Raw genomic sequence first — 20,618 nt, 5'->3', positions numbered from 1 at the left:
GGGAATGGGCGACCCACATGAGATCTCCTGTAGGCAAGAGTATGAGGCCACCAGCAGGTTAGCAAAATGATGGGAATTGTGTGGCACCACCAAGTGTAGGAACTGGCACCACTGCATGGGACCAGTTCATTCTTCCACCATGACTGGACAGAATAAAATGTCTCTGCTTCCCCAAGCTTCTCCTACCTCCACCCGGTGCTGGAATTCACGTTGCTGCTTTATCATACTTTCACTGTATTCCTTCCGCTGGTCTATGAGAGCAAGAGACAGAGAGAGAGGAGACACAGTATGAAGAAATAAAATCTAGTATCCCCAGGTGTAAGGGAATCCTCACTTAAATATATGAATCTAAACCTCTGTATGAGGTTTGTACAACCTCTTGTACAAATATCAGGGAATTCAGAATGGTCAAATAGCTTTGGCTCCAACTATTCATAAGGAAGACAGCTTGGCAGGAGTTTCTCGTGTGGCCAATGAGTTACAAGCCAGAGCATAAGTTGGAGCAGGGCCGTCCCTATTATTAGGCAGTGTGTGGCAACTGCCTTAGGCAGCAGACGCTGCGGGGAAGCAGCAACCAGATCCCCGCCTGTACCCATCAGTTGGAGGGCAGAATTGTGTGCACCACACCGCCTGCCCCCACATTGAGCTCAGGTGCAGTGGCAAACACAATCCTACTGCCAATACCAAAAGAAAACCCAACTGCCAGTCCAGAATCATGGAGGCACCATCTTCACCTTTGCTTTGGGCAGGAAGATGTTATGAGACCTTACTTCCTAGGTAATCCTTGGGCTTGCTCTATGTCACCCTCCCCACTACCTCATCCCTCTTGGTAAACAGCAGTGAAGTGACTTACCTGCTTAGGAGGTCAGGTAATCATCTCTGCTTCACCATGTGGTCTACTACTACTCTAGGTCTTCATTGCTAGGGTGATTAGAATGGATGTGTGGCTTCTATTAATATTGCTCCAATGTCAAATGATTAACTGCGCAACTAGGGAGAATTTCTTATTTTTTATTGACAAGCAGAAAGATATTGGGGGGGGGGAAGCTCTCCACCCTTCTAACTAGCTTGTGTGTGAGGGACAGCTGATCTCACTGCTATCTGAGGAGGGGAAGTGAAATCATAAAGGAAAGTGGCAACTATATTCCTCTAAAGCCATTCCCTGAGGTAAAAAAGGGTTCTGATACTGCTGTGACAGAAATAGGAGAGGACGCAGGTGGCATCTACAATTTGGTTATCTCTCCTCCCCCTTCCACTATGAAACTTTGCAGCAAAGAATAAAAATGAACAATTAAACCCTGAGAGCTCTGGGATGGGGATTCTGACTCATTAAGAGACGTTGAATGCAGGAGAGAAGAACAGGCTGTTCTTACGGTAAATGGACTTGCCACTTGGCCTGGTCATGCTGTTCGCTTTGTTGAAGCTGCTCTCAGTTTCACTGTGGAGGAAGCAAATAGACACAAGGGGTTGAAATGTCCCTTAGGTTTTAAAATGTCTAAATATATCCACCTTAAAGGTAAAGGGACCCCTGACCATTAGGTCCAATCGTGACCGACTCTGGGGTTGCAGCGCTCATCTCACTCTATTGGCCAAGGGAGCCGGCGTACAGCTTCCAGGTCATGTGGCCAGCATGACAAAGCCACTTCTGGCGAAACCAGAGCAACGCACGGAAACGCCGTTTACCTTCCCGCCGGAGCGGTACCTATTTATCTACTTGCACTTTGACGTGCTTTTGAACTGCTAGGTTGGCAGGAGCAGGGACTGAGCAATGGGAGCTCACCCCGTCGCGGGGATTCGAACTGCCAACCTTCTGATCAGCAAGCCCTAGGCTCAGTGGTTTAACCCACAGCGCCACCCGCGTCCTTAAGTGCCTTCAATTCCCTCACCCTTCATCACTACTACATGGAGTCAAAACAGGGTACTGATGGCATCTCCCCACAAGTAGGGATGCTGCAGCTTCCATCTCAATGAGCCTTCAGGGGATCCTGATAGCAGGAACTCGGTTAACAAAGCTCAAATCCCCACTCAGCCATGAAGCTCACTGGATGGCCTTGGGACAGTCGCCATCTCTCAGCCTAACCCACCTCACAAGGATGTTGTAAGGCTAAACCTCAAGTTGCTTGGAAGAAAGGTGGGATATATGAGTAATAAACAAAAAAGCAAACAAACCTTAACTAGCAACAAGGCTGAAAAGATACATATTTTAAAACTGACATGGGAACTATGTAGTATTCTGTATTTGCAAACCACAGAATCCTAATTAGAACTGGGCATCTTCTAAAAAAGGAGCATAAAAGGTCTAAAGTTTTCAGAATCAAATTCTTCCTGATGAAGAAAGACTCTTGTCCATGGGAAAGAATGAATATAATGTGAAGAACAGTTAGTTGTGGCAAGCAGAGTCCTCCAGTGGTATCAAATGGTATGAAAGATATGCATAAACTTACTTGTAAGAAATGTCATTCCTACGGTGAAAGAGATCTGCCATCTTCCTTACTTTTGATCCTGTGGATTATACATCAATTATATCTCCAGACAGATGCCCAACACTCATGTCTATACAGTCATACCTTGGTTTAAGTATGCCTCGGTTTGAGTATTTTCAGTTTAAGTATTCCGCGGACCTGTCTGGAACAGATTAATCCACTTTCCATTACTTTCAATGGGAAAGTTCGCTTCAGGTTAAGTACGCTTCAGGTTAAGTACAGACTTCCGGAACCAATTGTGTTTGTAAACCAAGGTACCACTGTATAATCAATTTTTCAGATGTGCATGAAAGAAGTAGTGAGAAGTAGTGAGTAGTGGTAAGTTTCTCTCTATTAAATACTTTGGATCAAATTGTGAACTTCTGTACATCTAGCTGCCCACTCAAATCTATTCACAGGCTGAAATATAGCTAAGGAGAAAAAGAAATAGAACTAGCAAAATTCCAAAATAGAAGAAGAAAGGAAAGAAGGGAAAGAAAACAACACAGAAGAACAGCAACCTGAACACCGTCAGATGGTCCTCAGTACTGCTTCCTTTTTATACTGCATATTTATATGCCACATCATCCTAAGGCACTAGGGATGGTGGAGAATTTTTATTCCGTTCACACTTCAATATTCCTTCATTTGCACTCTCTGAAATAATACAAGGACTGAAACACAGCCACCCTGTGAAATTCACACTTCTCTGAATTTTGGAATGCAGCCGAAGAATGTGTACAAAAAGGTATATACCAGAGTAAAGTGTGCATTCACATGCACTTAATAGTGAACTAATATACATAAATGCATAATCTTTCTCCCTAAATAATATTTATTCATTTTCATACACTACAAAATACAAAAAATCACAAATAACAAAAACAAAAAGACAAAAAACATAAAAAAGGAAAAAAAAGACATATCAATTCTAACATTTTTACTTAACATTGTAGACTTCCTCAATTCCCCCCTCACTGGGTCCATATTTAAATCCAAATTAAGCAATTTTCATATTACAGTGGTACCTCTACTTACGAATAACTCTACTTACGAATGTTTCTATTTACGAATGGAGCTCCGTCCGCCATCTTGGATGTGGTTTAGATAGGATTTTTTCTACTTATGAATTTTTAGATAGGGTTGCTTCTACTTACGAATTTTTTCTCCCAATGCATTCCTATGGGATTCGACTTACAATTTTTTTTGACTTACAAATGTGCGTTCGGAACGCATTAAATTCGTAAGTAGAGGTACCGCTGTATATCTTATATCATTTTACACATTTTTATCATTATCTCTAATATTTTTATTCTAGAAACATCAACCATCCTAAACCTAGAATTCATCAATTAATCCAAATCTAACTTTATTTTCCCAACCATCTATCTTCTAATTCCCCCCTTAGCCTAAAATTTATTCCCCAAAAATTTCCATAAATTCAAATATTACTTCTTCTATCCTGATAACAATTAAACACTTAAATCTAATTCAGGCCCCCCCTCCCCTGGACTCAGGGTCTCCCAGATGAATCAGCCAGCTCCGTAAATCGTTCTAGTTTCGGACCATCTTAATCAGCATAAATGCATAATCATAGGGAAATTTGCTTTGCAAAAATGTGTACATTAGGAGAAATTCACACTAAGATGCTGGTGAATTTTCATGAAAAACTTTTTTTAAAAAGTAATAATTCCCATGCTGTTAAAATGTAGAGAACTGAACTTAAGACTGGGAAAGTAAGAAACTGGGATGAAACTGACAGATGTGCCCATCCTTATTAGTCACCAAGTCCATTAACTATGTTTACCTTGCACAGTTGAGCTTTGCATGGAAATGTCACTCATTGTACATCCAGCATTTCACGGCCCTTTGGACTTTCTGCTTATGCCCCCACACTCTACCTCTCTCTGTGTGATTACATATATACATACACACACATACACCAGCTGGGATAAAACTTCATGCAGCCGACAAAGTGGGCTTTAATCCGTGAAAACTTAGTGCCACAAATCCTCCTTATATTCTGTGTGGTGTAACTAAGAGTGGCTTGCTTCACATGCTACACCACGTCAAATGTGGAAGTGTTTCAGTTTCCTTGAGAGCAGGTTGCAGCCTATTTTGCTCCTCCCCAGTTAGCGCCACACTGAGCTAAGCCATTGTTCAGGCTTAGTGTGTTGTCCAAGTCCAAGTACAGCTCATGGTTTGCCTGGGAGAGCTAAATGGTGAGCCCGGGTTTAAATGACACCCTCAGCCAAACTATGGCTTAGCTCAGCACAGCAGGCAAAAGGCCAATGAAGGGCAAAGCAACCAGAATCTCCTCTCCCAGACCTTGCACACCTCCTTACACATTCATGCTAAGCCATACTTTAGCTTACTGTGCCACGGGAACTGGGCCATAGTTACCTCTCCTGGAATTTTCCTAATGATCAAGAATATTTTATGGCTTAGTCTTATGTTTCCATTTATGCAATAGTGGCCTTTAGTAGCCATGGGTGCTCTTAAGAGCCAAGCAGTTTGTTCCATCTCCATATTCCAAATTGCTGGGATGTCGGGACACCAGGAATCAATTATATTTAGGGTATTTCCAGCCAGAAAGCTTTGTACGAGGACAACAGGAAGCTTCCTCCTACCAGGCCAGTTTGTTTCCAGTAACTGGCAGCAGTCCTTGAGGATCTCAGGATTTCCCCTTGCCCCCTTGATCCTTCTAACTAGGGAGAACAGGGATTGAACCTCAGACTTTTTCCATACCGAGCACATGCTCTACCACTATGCTACAGTCTCTCCCATTTGTGGGGTTGAGCTGGAGAAGGGAATGTGACAATTCCCTTTGTATGAAAGGCAAGTGCACAGCAATTCTTTTTTAAAGATTATTTTAAACCCCACTTTCTTGCAAATTTCAGCTTCAGAACATCCCTTTCACTGAATGGAAAGTCACTCTATTCCTCACTTCCTTTTAGAAACCTTGACAAACACTCCCTGGAACTGGGATTAGCTGTACCTGGAAGAACGAGAAAGTAGAAGGACAGAGAAATCTGAGTACCATTAGCGAGCAGCTAGGAAGTGGTGAAGCAACTCACCTTCTCGGTTGCTGCAGCAATAGCTCCTACTGTAGAACAAGCGCAAGGCCCCCCTCTGCTGCGCACAGCATCTGAAAGCAGAGCAGGGAAGGAGTCGACTGGGTTGGATACACAGCTTCGAGTTTAGACTTTGCCCCCTCTGTGAAAAAAGAAACAAACAGAGTTAAGGTATGAAAGGCATAGAGCAATTCATATCCATCAGGGCTTGACTGCTTGTGACGCAGAGGCTACACCTTGTGCTCTTTGGTCTCTCGTGTACAGAAAGAAGCAATCCATCATCCCATTCAGTACTGTTGATGCAGCCGCCACTGCCGTGTACATCTCCTACACTGCAGCCATTTCAGTGTCATACCTCCTGTTCATAGACCCCATCAAACCACAAATAACTCTGCTTGTGCCAGAACAGTCCTTACTTAGGAGAGAGCACACTGATGTGAGTTTGTAGTCAAAAACGTCTGGAGGATGCCAGGTTGGTGAAGACAGTCTTATGGGACTAGGGCTCCTTCCCTCTCCCAGGGAGGGCCACACCCATTTCCTATTTGTTTTGAAATAGTGGGCTATTTGCAAAATACTCCCCAGGGGAGGCCTGAAAGCCTCCAAAAGTTTATGGCGAGATCAAAAACCAAACAGTTCTCAAAAACTCCTTTTCTGAAAAAAAAAATTCAACTCGCTTAATTGAAATTCTGTTGTTAGTGGATTAAGGAAGCAATGGGATAAGAGAGAAGGGCAGGGAGGAGTCAGGATCAATGGGATTGCTCCCTTCAGCAACACAAAAATAATGTTAAATCCTATGAAAAATAAGACCCGTAACTGGTCTCAGAGATGGTGAAATTGAGGAGGTGATTTTGCTGAATATTCTCCATGAGAGGAATAATATTCCTCAGAAGTTCAGGAGATTCTCAAACAAGAAAATTTTAAAGAATTTGTCAGAATATTCCTTTCTGAGGAAATTTGTATCATCCCTAGGGGCAAAAGCCATTCATTTTGAAGAGTTTGCTATGAAAAGGAATAATCCCAATGAGCTACCCCCAATGAGCTACCAGGATTATATATTCTTCAAATCCTTTGTAAAGTTTTAAAGTAACATTACTCTGCAACTATGAATTGTACTTATTCACAACTAACCTCCACTCCCAAGAATTAAAGACAATTTAACCTTGCATCACTTCTGCCTATGGCCTATGTCTTTTGATAATCCTCAATTCTTTTCTGTTACCTCTGGGTGAATCTCTTCTATACTTTTGCTAGAACTTTTTGTATTTCTGTGTGCCCACCTCAAGTTGAAAAATGTGCATTCCCCATCAAGTTGAAAAATGTGCATAGCAAATAGCCCTGAGGCTTTCTGCCTTGCTGTCTGGTTTCTGTCAACTTCCCCCCTGGAGATTTGGTGGTCTAGAATGTGACGTCTGGTAAATATCAGCCCTTCATGCTAACCAAAGGGCCAAGTGAATGAGGTGGTTGCCAATGGAAGATTCTTCTGGTGTTTGGACTACTTACTCAACAAGCCAGAGCGCCCCCTCCATCCCCAGCCAATCCTTGCCACTCCAAATAGCAGGCCAAGGCATTTGCAGGATGAGCAGGGCATGTAGACACAGGAGAGAAGAAACAAAGCACCCCTCTTTTGTTCTTACTCCTGATTTCTGTACTTCTGGTTTAGTGCCAAACCTCACTGCATGACATTAGGTCTGCATGACAGCACAGCTCAATTAAATGGCAATGTGTCCTCCTTGCAAAATCTGAAGTAAGTTGGATCCAGCTGCAATAGTTGTGATGCTCAGATATAAAGCAGGGAGAAAGCACAGTTCATGTACCAGAGACTTGGTAATATGATCTTCATATTAATTCATTCACCTGTGACTCTAGCCTAGGCAAACCATCCACTCTGGTCCCAAGAGACTTGGATACTTCAGTTATCAAAGGTACCATTATTCTGTCATTGTTTTGAGGGTGGATTTAACTGGAATACACAAATCTTGCGTTGCAGACCTGAAAAAGGAAATTCATCATTAAAAAAATGTGTATTCTAATATGTACACAGATGTAGAAATAATTACTTTAACTAGAAATAGAAACACAAGATATCTCACCATAATAGGGAAGAGTGATTTAATGCTCCCTGGGAAGAGGGATTGATTGGAATTGGAATTGGAATAATTTATTGGCCAAGTACCAAACATACTTGGAATTTTGCTTCGACTACATTGCAGTGTAAACGTACCTTATACAAACACTGTTCCACTCACAATACAATAGCACAGCAAAGGAACCCCACCCATAACTGGCCTCCCCTTCCACTATACAACTACGGATTTAACAATTTGATGGACAAGGGGAAAAACTGTTCCTGTGCCTAGCCGTTTTTGTGTATAGAATCCTGTAGCGACGTCCAGATGGAAGTAAATCAAACAAAAATGTATAAGAGAGTGGAAACAGGTGGAAGATTATTTAATAAAGGAGAATTTTAATATCAAATTGGTGGTATGTCTATATTAAAGAAAAAACAGGGGAAAATGAAAATGAGAAAATCTCAAAAATAAAAGAAATAGAGAGAGGTGATACAATTGATGCTTAGATAGAAGCAAGAACTAATGAGTGTGAATAAAAGGGAAGCGATGTATGGGCAGTGAGGAGTCAACTTTTAACTTCGACTTTTAACTGACAGATTGCAAAATCTGAATGTAAAAATTGATATGATATTTTAATTGCTTTATTATAATTGGTTGAAATCTGAGTTATGTTAATTCGCATCATATGTTATAGCGGATACGTAAATATGATCTGGTAGAATATCATTTCAAATTTATGTTTTTGATTTGCCTTCTCTTTCTTTCTTTCTTTCTTTTCTAGCTTTTCAATATGATTTGTATTAATTTGTTTATATAATCATTGGATAGCGTTTTCTGTTCTTTTTCCTTTTTCCTTTTTGTGTTGTTACTTGCTTTATTTTTCTTTGTACCTGTTTTGTGAAACTGAAATAAAGTTTATTATATATATATATATATATATATATATATATATATATGGAAGTAAATCAAACAGATGATGACCGGGATTCAAACCATTGTTAAACCACTATCAGAATTGTAGCTCTGTGAGGGTCTCTTCACATAAATAAGAGTTTGGTTAACAACTGTCAGCATCCTTAGCAAACTACATTCTTTGGGAGCAGGGAAAGCCATGGCTGCTTAAAGTGGCATAATGCTGCTTTAAGTGTGCTTTGCAGAGGGGGCATTTGTTAAAACCCATCCCTGTAAGTCTGCTGTTCATCTCTGCAGTGACATCTGCTGGTGGATTCTTGCAAAGGGCCCTGCCTTGAAATAAAGTAGCAGTGTGACCAAATGCCAAAATCTTCTACATAATCTGCCATGGTGAAACAGATCAGATTATTATTTTATATATAAAAGTATTTCTATACTGCCATATCATAAAATACCAAGGTGGTGTACACTGCTAAAACATAAAACTTCTTTTTGTAAAAAAATAAAATTTATTTTAAAAAGCAGATGATTTTTAAGGTGACCAGCTAATAAAAAAATTAAGCAGCTGCAAAGGCCTGCCCGCACACACACAGTTTTCAAGAGACACCTGAAAGTTAGCAGCACAGATGTCTGCCGAATCTCTTCTGGCCGAGTGTTCCACAGCATGAGACAGCAAATGTCTGACTTGTAATTGAAGTGAGCCTGGCTTATGAGATACAGGGGGATAAAATTTGATAGCACTATGCCTATTGGTGGCAACTGCCTGAAACCCACTGAGTATTGAGACAGGAAGTATTGAGATCTGGAAGGACAGATCGTGAAGCTGAGGCTCCAATACTTTGGCCACCTCATGAGAAGAGAAGACTCCCTGGAAAAGACCCTGATGTTGGGAAAGATTGAGGGCACTAGGAGAAGGGGACGACAGAGGACAAGATGGTTGGACAGTGTTCTCGAAGCTACGAACATGAGTTTGACCAAACTGCGGGAGGCAGTGCGAGACAGGAGTGCCTGGCGTGCTATGGTCCATGGGGTCACGAAGAGTCGGACACGACTAAACGACTAAACAACAACAACAACAACATTGAGACAGGAAATTGAATCTATTCCTCATATGATTAGGGGATCCAGATTTCGATCAGAGCTGTAATCTTTTGGAATTGTCTTTGTGGAGCAGTTGTGGGGACAAGGAAAGTCACTGCATTTAAGCCAGAGAGTGGACAGAGATGACCATGGGCATGTAGCCGCTTGGTAAGCCAGCCTCATCCTGCTAAGTGGAACAGAGCACTTCGTTCCACATCAAGGGGCATATGTGTGGCAAAGTGTCCATCTGAATCTATATATATATAAATGTAGGCATTGCGCACGCAGATGTAACAGCCTTTCTCCATTACCGCTGAACTGTAATTTAACAAATTTGGCCACAACGTTCCATGCCCATCAGTGAGGGATCTGGCATAATTTTTTTTTCCAAAAAAGTAAACCTTTCATACCTAAAATAATGATTAAACACAACAAGTGGCGCCCAAATTAGGCGTCACTAGCAGAAGCGCTGAAGCCTCCAGCAGCATCCAATAGAAAGGCAGATCACCCACTGCTGCCTGCAAAGCCGCGCCACCAGATGACACCACAAAATTCCACAGCAACCAACTGAAAACAGGCCTTTTGCAGCAACAAGGCCAACATTGCCAAGTGGAGGTAGGGGCCTGCCTGGGGGGGGATGGGGGGGCCGAATAGGGGGCAGGGATAGGTAATGGGTCAGAACAGGGTGGGGGATACACAGGGATGAAACCTGCAGTATCTTGCCTCAGCTTTGCAGACTAGGCTGAGTGGATTTAGGGGTCTTCCTGGGGGGGCACTGGGGGGCGGGCGAATAAGCCGCAGCATAGAATCACCTGAATATGGGCCTTTTACAGAGCTGTGCCTTTGGGTAGAATAAATGTTATTTCACATAACACACGTGGGTAGGGGAGTCAGGGTTGGGACAGGGCAAAATTTTACAGAACACACACATTGGGGGAATGATTGTGTGCAAAATGAACGGGTCACAGGGATAACGCGGAGGGGGGGTTGGATGGAGGAGAGGAGGGAAATCACAGGGTAAGGGGGGTTAGGGGAAGGAGAGGGGGGGAATCACAGCCGGGGGTGGGGGAACAGGGGGCAAAATAGGTCATGGATCAGGACAGAGTTGGGGGAGTCACAGGGATGAGGGGGGGAATCACAGGGATACGTCATGGATCGGCACAGGGTAGGGGAAATCACACAAATAACCCACAGCAATGTGTGGCAGGGCCAGCTAGTAATTTTATAAAGACCTGCCTTATGATTCTGTATTTTGCTATCTCTGTTTGTGGGCTGTTCAGGATAGAATGGGGCCTCATCCTCCCACTTTAGTTCTCTCTACTTCCTCTGATGCAAACCTCACCAAACCTTTGGGACCAGTGGGCACACCTGGAATTGCTGATGAAGTGATGTGAGTGCTAGCTCAAAAGAAGGCTGCCATGAGGCATGAGAGAAGACAAAATGGCTGCCAAACCTACAAACAGGACCACAATGTGTTGCAGGTGTGCCCCCTCCCCCACATCAGTGGAGGGGGGAAGAGGACCGGCAAAAGCCTCCGCTGTACTCACTCAGAGATAAAACCTTTGCACCTCTCCTCTGTTCAAAACAGAAGGGAGGATGAATGTCCAATCCTTACACCCAGTCCAAAGCGGGCATGCTTAAGGGAACACATTCAATGTAAGGGAAGCTGAGACAGTGCAAACAGGAACTGAGCAGGAAGAGTAAACAGTCTCTTGTGCATTGTGGACTTCTGAGGAGAGTTTTACTGAGAACTTTTGTGTGTGCCATAGAAGGTACTGATGGCCACACAGGTGACCAGAGGGACAGTGTTGGCGATCCTTACATCAGGCATCAGAGACAGCTTCAGGTGTCTAGGAGTGGCTGCCGAGACCATATAACACCGGTCCTGAAAGATCTTCATTGGCTCCCAGTACGTTTCCAAGCACAATTCAAAGTGTTGGTGCTGACCTTTAAATCCCTAAACGGCCTCGGTCCAGTATACCTGAAGGAGCGTCTCCACCCCCATCGTCCAGCCCACACACTAAGGTCCAGCACTGAGGGCCTTCTGGCAGTTCCCTCCCTGCGAGAAGTGAGGTTACAGGGAACCAGGCAGAGGGCCTTCTCGGTAGTGGCACCTGCCCTGTGGAACTCCCTCCCAGCAGATGTCAAGGCAATAAGCAACTATTTTACTTTTAAAAGACAACTGAAGGGAGGTTTTTAATGTTTGATGCTGTATTGTTTTTAATATTTGGTTGGAAGCTGCCCAGAGTGGCTGGGGAAACCCAGCCAGATGGGCAGGGTATAAATAATTAATAATAATAATAATAATAATAATAATAATAATAATAATAATAAGTTGTTGTTGTTGTTGTTCAGCCAGTGGCAGGACATTGCTGTAGAAAGTCTGGGGGCTGGATTTCCCTGAGACTCGGGATCTGGTTGATCACAATATGTGAGGATGGGGGTGGGTGGGCAAAGATTCTTATAGGTCAGACTGACCTGCTGGGTAGGTTTCCCTTCTCCCTTTCTACTGCTTAGCTTACTGGCATGAGTTCTCTCTTGCCATTCACTCCACAGTAGGGATTTCAATCTCAGTTGCTCACATTGCACAAATTATATTGTGGGTCATGACTGCAGAGCTTGACCTGCAGGAGGGTGGAATGAGCCTCACTTTGTACAAAGGATTGGACTAGATGGTGCTTTAGCCGCTCCCAGCAATAATTCTATGATTGACCCCAGGTTTGATCTCTGCTGTTTGCTTCTTTTGATCTTGCTTGCAAGTAATCATGAGTTAGTCTGCAGGAGAGGGCCCTTGACTCCCCTACCCAGGCGGCCAAATGCCGTGTTGCTATGGCACCCAAAGAATGGAAGAATGCCTGCTCAGTAACTATGGAGACTCATTTCTACATGCCTTCTTGGTGCTTTAATGAAGTTAGATATGGACTCAGAGCTTTTAACACTTGCCTTCATTTTGGAGAAAAGTCCAAAGAAAAAGAAGTACGTAGTAACTATTCTTGGTAACATTTTGCCATATAGATGCACACTGGCCTGGGTTTCCATTTCCTAAAAATGTCAAAATGTTTATCATCTCATTTTGGAGCTAAACTCCTGAATAGTTACATTCAGTTATTTCCAAATTCTATTTTGACATACCACTTTCCTGTAATGCATCAATTTAAAATTTATCCCATGCTAAGAATCCCACTAATTTGTACTATGTATGAAATGTCCATGCCAGTGATTTACTATAGGCATCCTCTCCTCCCTGTGGTCATCTCATTTCACAAATTGAATAAAACAGTTTATTGGGTTGAGAAATACCCACAGAGGTTCCTTTGGGATTTCAATGATTCACAAGAGATTGGTTATTTAGTTATGATAATAACATCTCTTCTTTGTTGGTGTGTGTGCCTGGTCTACCTACAGTTTCAGACATCCGTATTGTGGTGAGGTAGGTTTGGGAGTCTTTTGTGCTCTGTAGTTTTACAAAAACTAAATTGACTGAGCATCCTAAATGAACATCTTGGAGGCACTTTTACAGGATCACTCTGACAGGAATGAATTTAACGTAGCAAATTAATTGTCTGGCAGGTAGAATGACCCTTCTGTTACTCTAGCAGCCACCACACCAGGACCAATGTTGCTGTGACAAATCCATGCACCTAGCAAAAAAACACGTGCAAAGCAGAAAACAAGAGATAAGACAGCAATTCACTGGCAGACGTTTTTCAGCACCCATGACAACTCTGCTGCCTTTCACTAATCACAGTATTGGGCTACGGTAATGTTACCACATTAGCTGTGCATGGAAGCCATCAATCAGCACCACACAGGGCACAAGTGCTGTGGTGGGGGCCCCCTCCCTAGTCCACACCAACTCCCAGACACAATGCGCAATAATACCAGGAAGAATTCACAGTACTTCCATGAATAGGAAGGCAGCAGCAATAGAAGCTTGTGCTCACCTCCATCCTAGACAGGGCCGCGATTTCACTGGCAGCCCAAGCGCAACCAGCAACAGCCTGGAAATAACCATTTTGCCTAGGAAAAAGCCAGAGACAGATAGGGAGGAAAGGACTGCCACACCAGCCAATGGATTCCATAGCCCAGAAGGTAGGAGGACGTTGACATGTGGCATTTATAAGAGCTATTCAGAGGCAGAGCCAATTAATTTTAGCATTATAGATTTATTTGGGGGGTGGGGTCTGGGTGGTACGGGGGGGGGTCCTTCCAGCTCTGTGATTCTGTATCTGTGAGGTTTAGATTCTAGTAGACAATGACCTATTTAAAAACCCCACCAGCATGTTAAAAAGTGTGCCATGTTGCTATAGCAGCAACCAAGTGATGGTGTTTTCCAGGCGGAGGAGGGGTGGGGCCTTTCCTTGCCTGGCTGGGTGCCATGTCATCCTAGGAAGGAGAACAATAGTTCAGGGGAGACTGTCTGGGTGTTCTTTTGACTTGGTTGGAAGCTGGGGAAAGAAGCTTGACTCTCTCAGCTGTGCTGAATCGAAAGCTATGGCCTTTGGGGACATTCTAGGAACCTAATGGGGAGGCAAGATCTATTGAAGTGTAACTGCTATGACTCCTTCCATCCTGTGCTCAGGCTGCATATAAAAGCATGTGTCCTAGAGACACCACAGTCTCCACTGACCTTCACTCCAAGAAAGCTGGATCCCGGGTACAGGGCAGTCTCGAGCAGGTCACGCGCCCTGGTGCTGAGGGGCGGAGATCGCTCCGGCGCCCCCGCCCTCGCAGGGTGCAGCATGGTTTCTGCGTGGCTTTGTCACATGGCGCCCAGCCTACCGGCCCAGCGCCCTGGCGCACCGCGCCACCGGGGGTCTACCTAGAGCCGGCCCTGCCCGGGTAAGTGCTCAAACTCTTGGAATCTCTTGCTGCTCGGAGAGTGGGGTGCAGGCAACATCTAGCACTGTCCCCACTTTCCTCTCCGCTGAGTTCTATAGAGGACAACATTGAGACTGAGGAGGAGGAAGCTGGTAATGCCCCTCCTGGAAGTAAGTATGTAAGAAAGGAGGCAGGTAGGGGCTTGGTGAGGACAGACTGAGGTTGGGGGGACAATGCCCCATTTATGACTGAGACATAAATTCCTCCCACAAGCTGCTCCCGTTTACCAAAGAACTGACTCACATGTGCATGACAATTGTGTGATAATTGTGTGGTGATTTATCTCTTAGTGATTCACGGCTGAACATGTAAACTGCCTCTTTTGAAAACTATTGCTGAACCAAGGTCAATTGATGATCCATAATGGCTATTTCATGCAGAAAAGCAATCACTTATTGTAATGAATAATTATGGTGCTGGAGGAGACTCTTGAGAGTCCCATGGACTGCAAGAAGATCAAACCTATCCATTCTGCAGGAAATCAGCCCTGAGTGCTCCCTGGAAGGACAGATCGTGAAGCTGAGGCTCCAATACTTTGGCCACCTCCTGAGAAGAGAAGACTCCCTGGAAAAGACCCTGATGTTGGGAAAGATTGAGGGCACTAGGAGAAGGGGACGACAGAGGATGAGATGGTTGGACAGTGTTCTCAAAGCTACGAACATGAGTTTGACCAAACTGCGGGAGGCAGTGCAAGACAGGAGTGCCTGGCGTGCTCTGGTCCATGGCGTCACGAAGAGTCGGACACGACTAGACGACTAAACAACAACAATTGTAATGAAGTGATGAGCAACAATTTGCAGAGTCATCCCAGGTCAGCTTTTCTTTTTGGGAATGGAATAAAATAAACTGAGCAAGATCCTCTCTGATGTTGCCCATAAATGTTCTTCAAGAAGTTGCAATTTCTTATCAAAAACCCAGTTTTTCTTACATGAAACAGAAATGCATTTTGGAACTTTTTTTTAAGCCTTAGTTGGTTCATTTATAATCAAATGAATGTGTGAATATAAAGTCATATACGGTACTTATATATTTCTCCTTGTTATTATGACATTTTATAGGGATAGTAATGGGGAAATGTTATATTTAATTATAAATATGTATCATTATTGTTTCATAAAATTTATATGCCTCTTCATTGTAGAAAAACTCAAAGCAGTTTACAAAAAATAATAAAATTATCACTAAAACATTACAGCAATAATTTAAAACATAGTTAAAACAACAGTAGACTGATACAAATAAAAAGTCACATGTATGCAAGTTTGTGTGTTTCTAATAAAAACATTGAAATGAAAGAAAGCATCTCTCTCTCTCTCCCTCTCCCCCCCTCTCTCTTGTAAATTAAATTAAAAAATTCCTTCCAGTAGCACCTTAGAGACCAACCAAGTTTGTCATTGGTATGAGCTTTCATGTGCATGCACACTTCTGCAGATACTTTCTGATCAGATCAGCTTCTTGGAGAAAGTGTGGCATAGTTTCCTTCCATATTCAGTAGGATAAGTGGATTGCAGAGGGTTCTTAATTCTAAGACCCTCTAAGTATAATGTCCAGGTTCTTGCATTTTGTCAGAAAGAAGATGTCAGTCTGTACCTGTGCAAGTTTCTTGGTGAGGTTGATGGACTTCCATTTCATGCGGCTCAATGTGGTGCCTTCCATAGTTCTAGTTACAGGTAGAAATTGAATTTGCAAATTGAGACACTAAAAGTTGCAAATCCTGATCACCGGATGGCAACCCTGACCAGGCATTTCACTGTCACTGCTGGTGTCTATTCTGCAAGGCCCAATTTATTCCCTAATCTACCCTGTCAAGGCTGGGAGCCAGTGCTCTTTGGTTAAACCAGCAAGCAGGCATACACATGTAAATACCTGTTATTTTGTAGAGTGTTACAGAATGAAACAGAAAGTATGTCTCTTCATTAAACTGAGAACAGGAAAGGAAGCTGGGAGTGGAGCCAAAATAAGCCGTCAAAGTGTATTCCTGTTCACAGCCACCCAGCAGAGGGCTCTGCTCTCCTAACTTGCTTTCCGAATGGGCCGCTGCCATGCTTTGAGAATATTGGTGCCAAACATCAGTGATGAGAAGTGTTGCAAGGCTTGCATACTTGCTTCTAACTGCTTGCCATTCTTGATAAAGAGTGTATGTTTGTTTAGTGATGATTCCTGGATGACAGAGGAAGCTGGTTACTGGAGCAGCAGGGAGGGAGGGAGATAGATGACCGACACCTTCACAAGGTCCAGGGTTCAGCAGCAATCATGAAGGCAAATTGCAGGTTAGGGATTATTAGGAAAGTGACTAAACTTGATTCTGAAACAGTCAGTGCTATGATGTCTTTATATGGTTGTATGCCCCCCCTCCAATTCCTCAAACTAGGAGAAGTTTCCCGGACAGCACTACACATGTCTGGCTTTCCCTGGATGAGAGGACACTGGAGACTTTATGGCATTTTTGTAATGATGACGACGACATCATCTTCATCATGATAAGCATCTGCATAGTGTTTTCAAGTGTTCAGTGTAGCCTACTTCTCCTTACATCAGTGTCAGCCTTGTAAAGTAAATCTGTACCGTTATTATCCCTTGTTGCAGGTGATTGTAGTAGTGGGTGGTGCCAGAGGAATCAGAGGCTGAGAGAGTGTAGCTTGCCTAAGCCTGCCAAGTGAATTCAGACCAGAGGTGAGATTTAAACCAAGGATCTCCTGATTCACAGGACAGTTTCGTGGCCATCATGCACCACCAATTCTTATATTATTTGCTTTATTTACAAGCACACAAGCAGATCATAAAGGCAGCAGACCTGCTAGCCCAGGCATCCCCAAACTGCGGCCCTCCAGATGTTTTGGCCTACAACTTCCATGATCCCTAGCTAACAGGACCAGTGGTCAGGGATGATGGGAATTGCAGTCTAAAACATCTGGAGGGCCGAAGTTTGAGGATGCCTGTGCTAGCCCTTCATTAACCTGGTGACATCCAGAAGTTGTTGAATACCCAACGCCCATCAGTCCCAGCCATTGCAGCCAACGGTCAGAAACAATGTAGTCCAGCAACATCTGGCTTGCCCCAGATTGGTGAAGGCTGAATGACACTATATCACATCCCCCAGGGAGATCTGTACCCCCAAAGGTACATTTACCCAATTCCCTGGTGTGTGTTTTCTCTTTTTATCTGGAAACTGCTGCTCCTCTGATTCACTCACTCACCCATACACCTACCTGCCTACAGTTTGCACTCTGCGTGTCTGTCTGTCTGTCTCTCCCCAAGCTCGGATGGATACATGATTGGAATGCACAAGTTGGGACCCATCAAGGAACCATCTCCAGATGATTACTTTCCTCCTACTGAGCAAACATCAACCAATCATTCTGGGCAATTAAAAATGAATCAACATAACAAAAGAATAATCAGTCAGGTAGCATAACAGCACATAACTATGGTGTGGCCACAACTGGAAGAGAGTGTACGCTTCTTGCCATTCCAGCTGGGGAAGGTACATAGAAGCAAATTACAAAATCAAGGGGTTTGAGCTGCAATGAAAGACTGTAACCTTTGTAGGCGGAAGTAGAACAGATCACAGGGTGACAGCGGAGCATGATGTAGACCTCTGAAGTTATAAATGATGTAGAATGAAGAACAGAGGCCACTTCTAGACTACCCATTTATTCAGCCTTCATGCAGTTTCTAAATGGCCCTGCTCAGGCAGAGAGGAAATGGCAATCATTCTTGGCCAACATGGCAACAAGCATGGCTGCTGTTTCTTCTCTGGCTTGGCTGTGTGACATGAGGTAGCTTGGGAATTTCCTTCCCAGGAAGAGCTTTGTGGGAGGTGAGGGGGCTGCTGTGCTGTGACCCTGTTCAGACAGGATGTTTCATCCCTAGTTAAAAAGATTGCAAGGAGGATGGGATGATAACTCTTGCCTGTTGGTGCTCTCCTGCTGAAGCTCTTTGGTTTCTTGGACTATTTGATTGATGAGCATCTTGCAATTTCTTTTTCCACAAGTCCCTGCCAGACATAGCCTCTTCCCAGTCTATGTCCCCCTTTGCCTGATGGAAGGACTCCGTGGCTCCCAGACTCCCCCTCACTGTGGGAAAGGCGGTGCTGAATGGCGCAAAACCACTTCCAGTGTTGTAGACACCAAGGCTGGTTTCAAGGAGCAGATTTGACAGAGCTGTCTACAGTCACAGAATTTGGGCGCTTGGTTGGATGATGAAAAGCCTTTTCTGTAGACTCTTGCTTGACCTTATCCAGGGACAGGAGGTGTGGTATAGTGGCACTGGCAGGCCCTAGTCATCCTCCAAAGGGAAAAGCAGGGCTTTGTGGGGAGAAGGCAGGTAGGCTATTTATCTTATACAACCAAACAAATGAAGCTAAAAGAAAAAGGGAAAAAGAGGTTGCAAAATAAGGGGAGCCCTTCTAGAGCAGAGGAGGTAGCTTTGCCAGCTCTCTCTGTTTTTTAAAGGTTTTTCTGTGCTTGACCTGTTATAGTGGAGAATTGCTCCAATTCAAAATAATAGTAATAATAATAATAATTTATAATAATTTATTACTTATACCCCACCCATCTGGGCGGTCATAACAGTACAATGACAGACCCTTGGAATCAATGAATGTTAGTCATGCTCAAGTCTTATTGGTATCAATGGGCCTTAAGCCAGCTGCCCACAACCAAGTTTACATTCTGCTGGTTTTGACCATGACTCAGGTGCAAGTAATTTCCTCTAGGTCAGGCTAGAGGATGAGGATGTGAAGAAAGAAAAAAAGATTTTAAAGGGGTAGGCACCACACGTGTTTCCCACACTGGTTAATAAAGTGAAAAACATGCTAGTTGGGGGGAGAATTACATTACTCACTGAGATCTGAGTGCTGGAAAAATGTGAGTAGCACCTGAAGGGGGGACAGGGGAGTAACAACGGCATATTTCCTGAGCCCTAAAAATGCAGTTGTCCAAGCAGGCTTTCAGAATGGGCCATGAAATAAGCCACCTCTCTTCATATCCAGTATTAAAGGCAACCCTGGGAAAAAAAAAACTTGCATCCAAAATGCGGGTGAGGAAGGAGATTCCTCAACAATGGCTTCCTTCCCCCAGTCAGACATGCCTGAATGTTCAGCTTAATGTATTCTGTCTCTCTGGACATTTCAGGTTTTCCTCTGCTGCTTTTTAACTTCTGTAACAAGCAGCCATCCCTACTCTGTTGCACACCAGCCTTTTAAATGTTTGTAATGGCTACATGTTCGAACCTAGCAGTTCGAAAGCACGCCAAAGTGCAAGTAGATAAATAGGTTCCGCTACAGCAGGAAGGTGAACGGCGTTTCCGTGTGCTGCTCTGGTTCGCCAGAAGCGGCTTTGTCATGCTGGCCACATGACCTGGAAGCTGTACGCCGGCTCCCTCGGCCAATAACGCAAGATGAGCGCCGCAGCCCCAGAGTCGGTCATGACTGGACCTAATGGTCAGGGGTCCCTTTACCTTTAATGGCTACACATTAACTAAATGTATCCAGTTCTTCACCTTTCCTCAGAAGACTTGTCAATTATGACTGCGATGCCTTGCCAAGATGTGCCTTTGGACCTAGGACCCTTCCAGAGATTTTGTTTGTGTTGTGCATTCATGATTATTTGTGTCCATCTATGACATTATCAGGGAGAGTATAAGGAACCCCACTTTTAGTACTGCTGTCATCTGCAAAGATTTCAGAGTGGACATACCGAATGCAATTGCATGATTTCCTTGATCTAAATGCCCCCCTCCCCGACGCTGCAATCAACAGGGGAGGATTTTAAAAGAGAGTTGCAATGGATAGCTCTCTCCCCCACCACAGCCAATATCAGCTTGGGATGTGTGGTATTTAAATCAGAGAGATGGGGAGTGAGGAATGGGTTAACCCCACATGCTCAATCCAATTCCCCACTCCCCAAGATGCCAGTATAAAAACTGGCTGGCTGCCAGTATAAAAACAAATGGGATTTCCCGATAATTGATTTGCTGTGTCATGTCTGGTTTGCCCCTTAGTCATATATTTCTTTCTTTTGATTCATGGAGTTGCTCTGCCATAGTCATGTTTCTGCCCACCTAATGCGCAAGCAGCAAACCTTCCTGCCTTGAATCATTGCAGTCTACAGGCTGTGGGATTAGTAAAGCACTGGAGC

The 20,618-nt window shown here is 43.8% G+C and overlaps 1 protein-coding gene across 2 annotated transcripts in view; it reads right to left on the bottom strand.

Moving 5' to 3' along the window:
* Positions 1-20,618, bottom strand: part of EPS8L3 (EPS8 signaling adaptor L3) — an 83,609-nt gene that overhangs the window by 19,159 nt on the left and 43,832 nt on the right. The window contains exons 3-7 of one of the 2 annotated variants that reach the window (XM_088674118.1): positions 7,391-7,525; positions 5,540-5,678; positions 2,445-2,502; positions 1,374-1,438; positions 187-251 (exon numbers count right to left, since the gene is read on the bottom strand). In XM_088674118.1, coding sequence (XP_088530244.1) covers positions 187-251; positions 1,374-1,438; positions 2,445-2,502; positions 5,540-5,678; positions 7,391-7,465 — 402 coding nt within the window. In that variant the 5' untranslated portion in view covers positions 7,466-7,525. Of the gene's footprint in view, positions 1-186; positions 252-1,373; positions 1,439-2,444; positions 2,503-5,539; positions 5,679-7,390; positions 7,526-20,618 lie in introns of those variants that run through there. The other variant, XM_088674119.1, reaches the window with a different exon arrangement.

Source organism: Zootoca vivipara, chromosome 7, assembly GCF_965207765.1.
Source record: "Zootoca vivipara chromosome 7, rZooViv2.hap1.1, whole genome shotgun sequence".
Classification (NCBI taxonomy): domain Eukaryota; kingdom Metazoa; phylum Chordata; class Lepidosauria; order Squamata; family Lacertidae; genus Zootoca; species Zootoca vivipara.
This window is presented reverse-complemented; position numbering and strand designations above follow the sequence as displayed.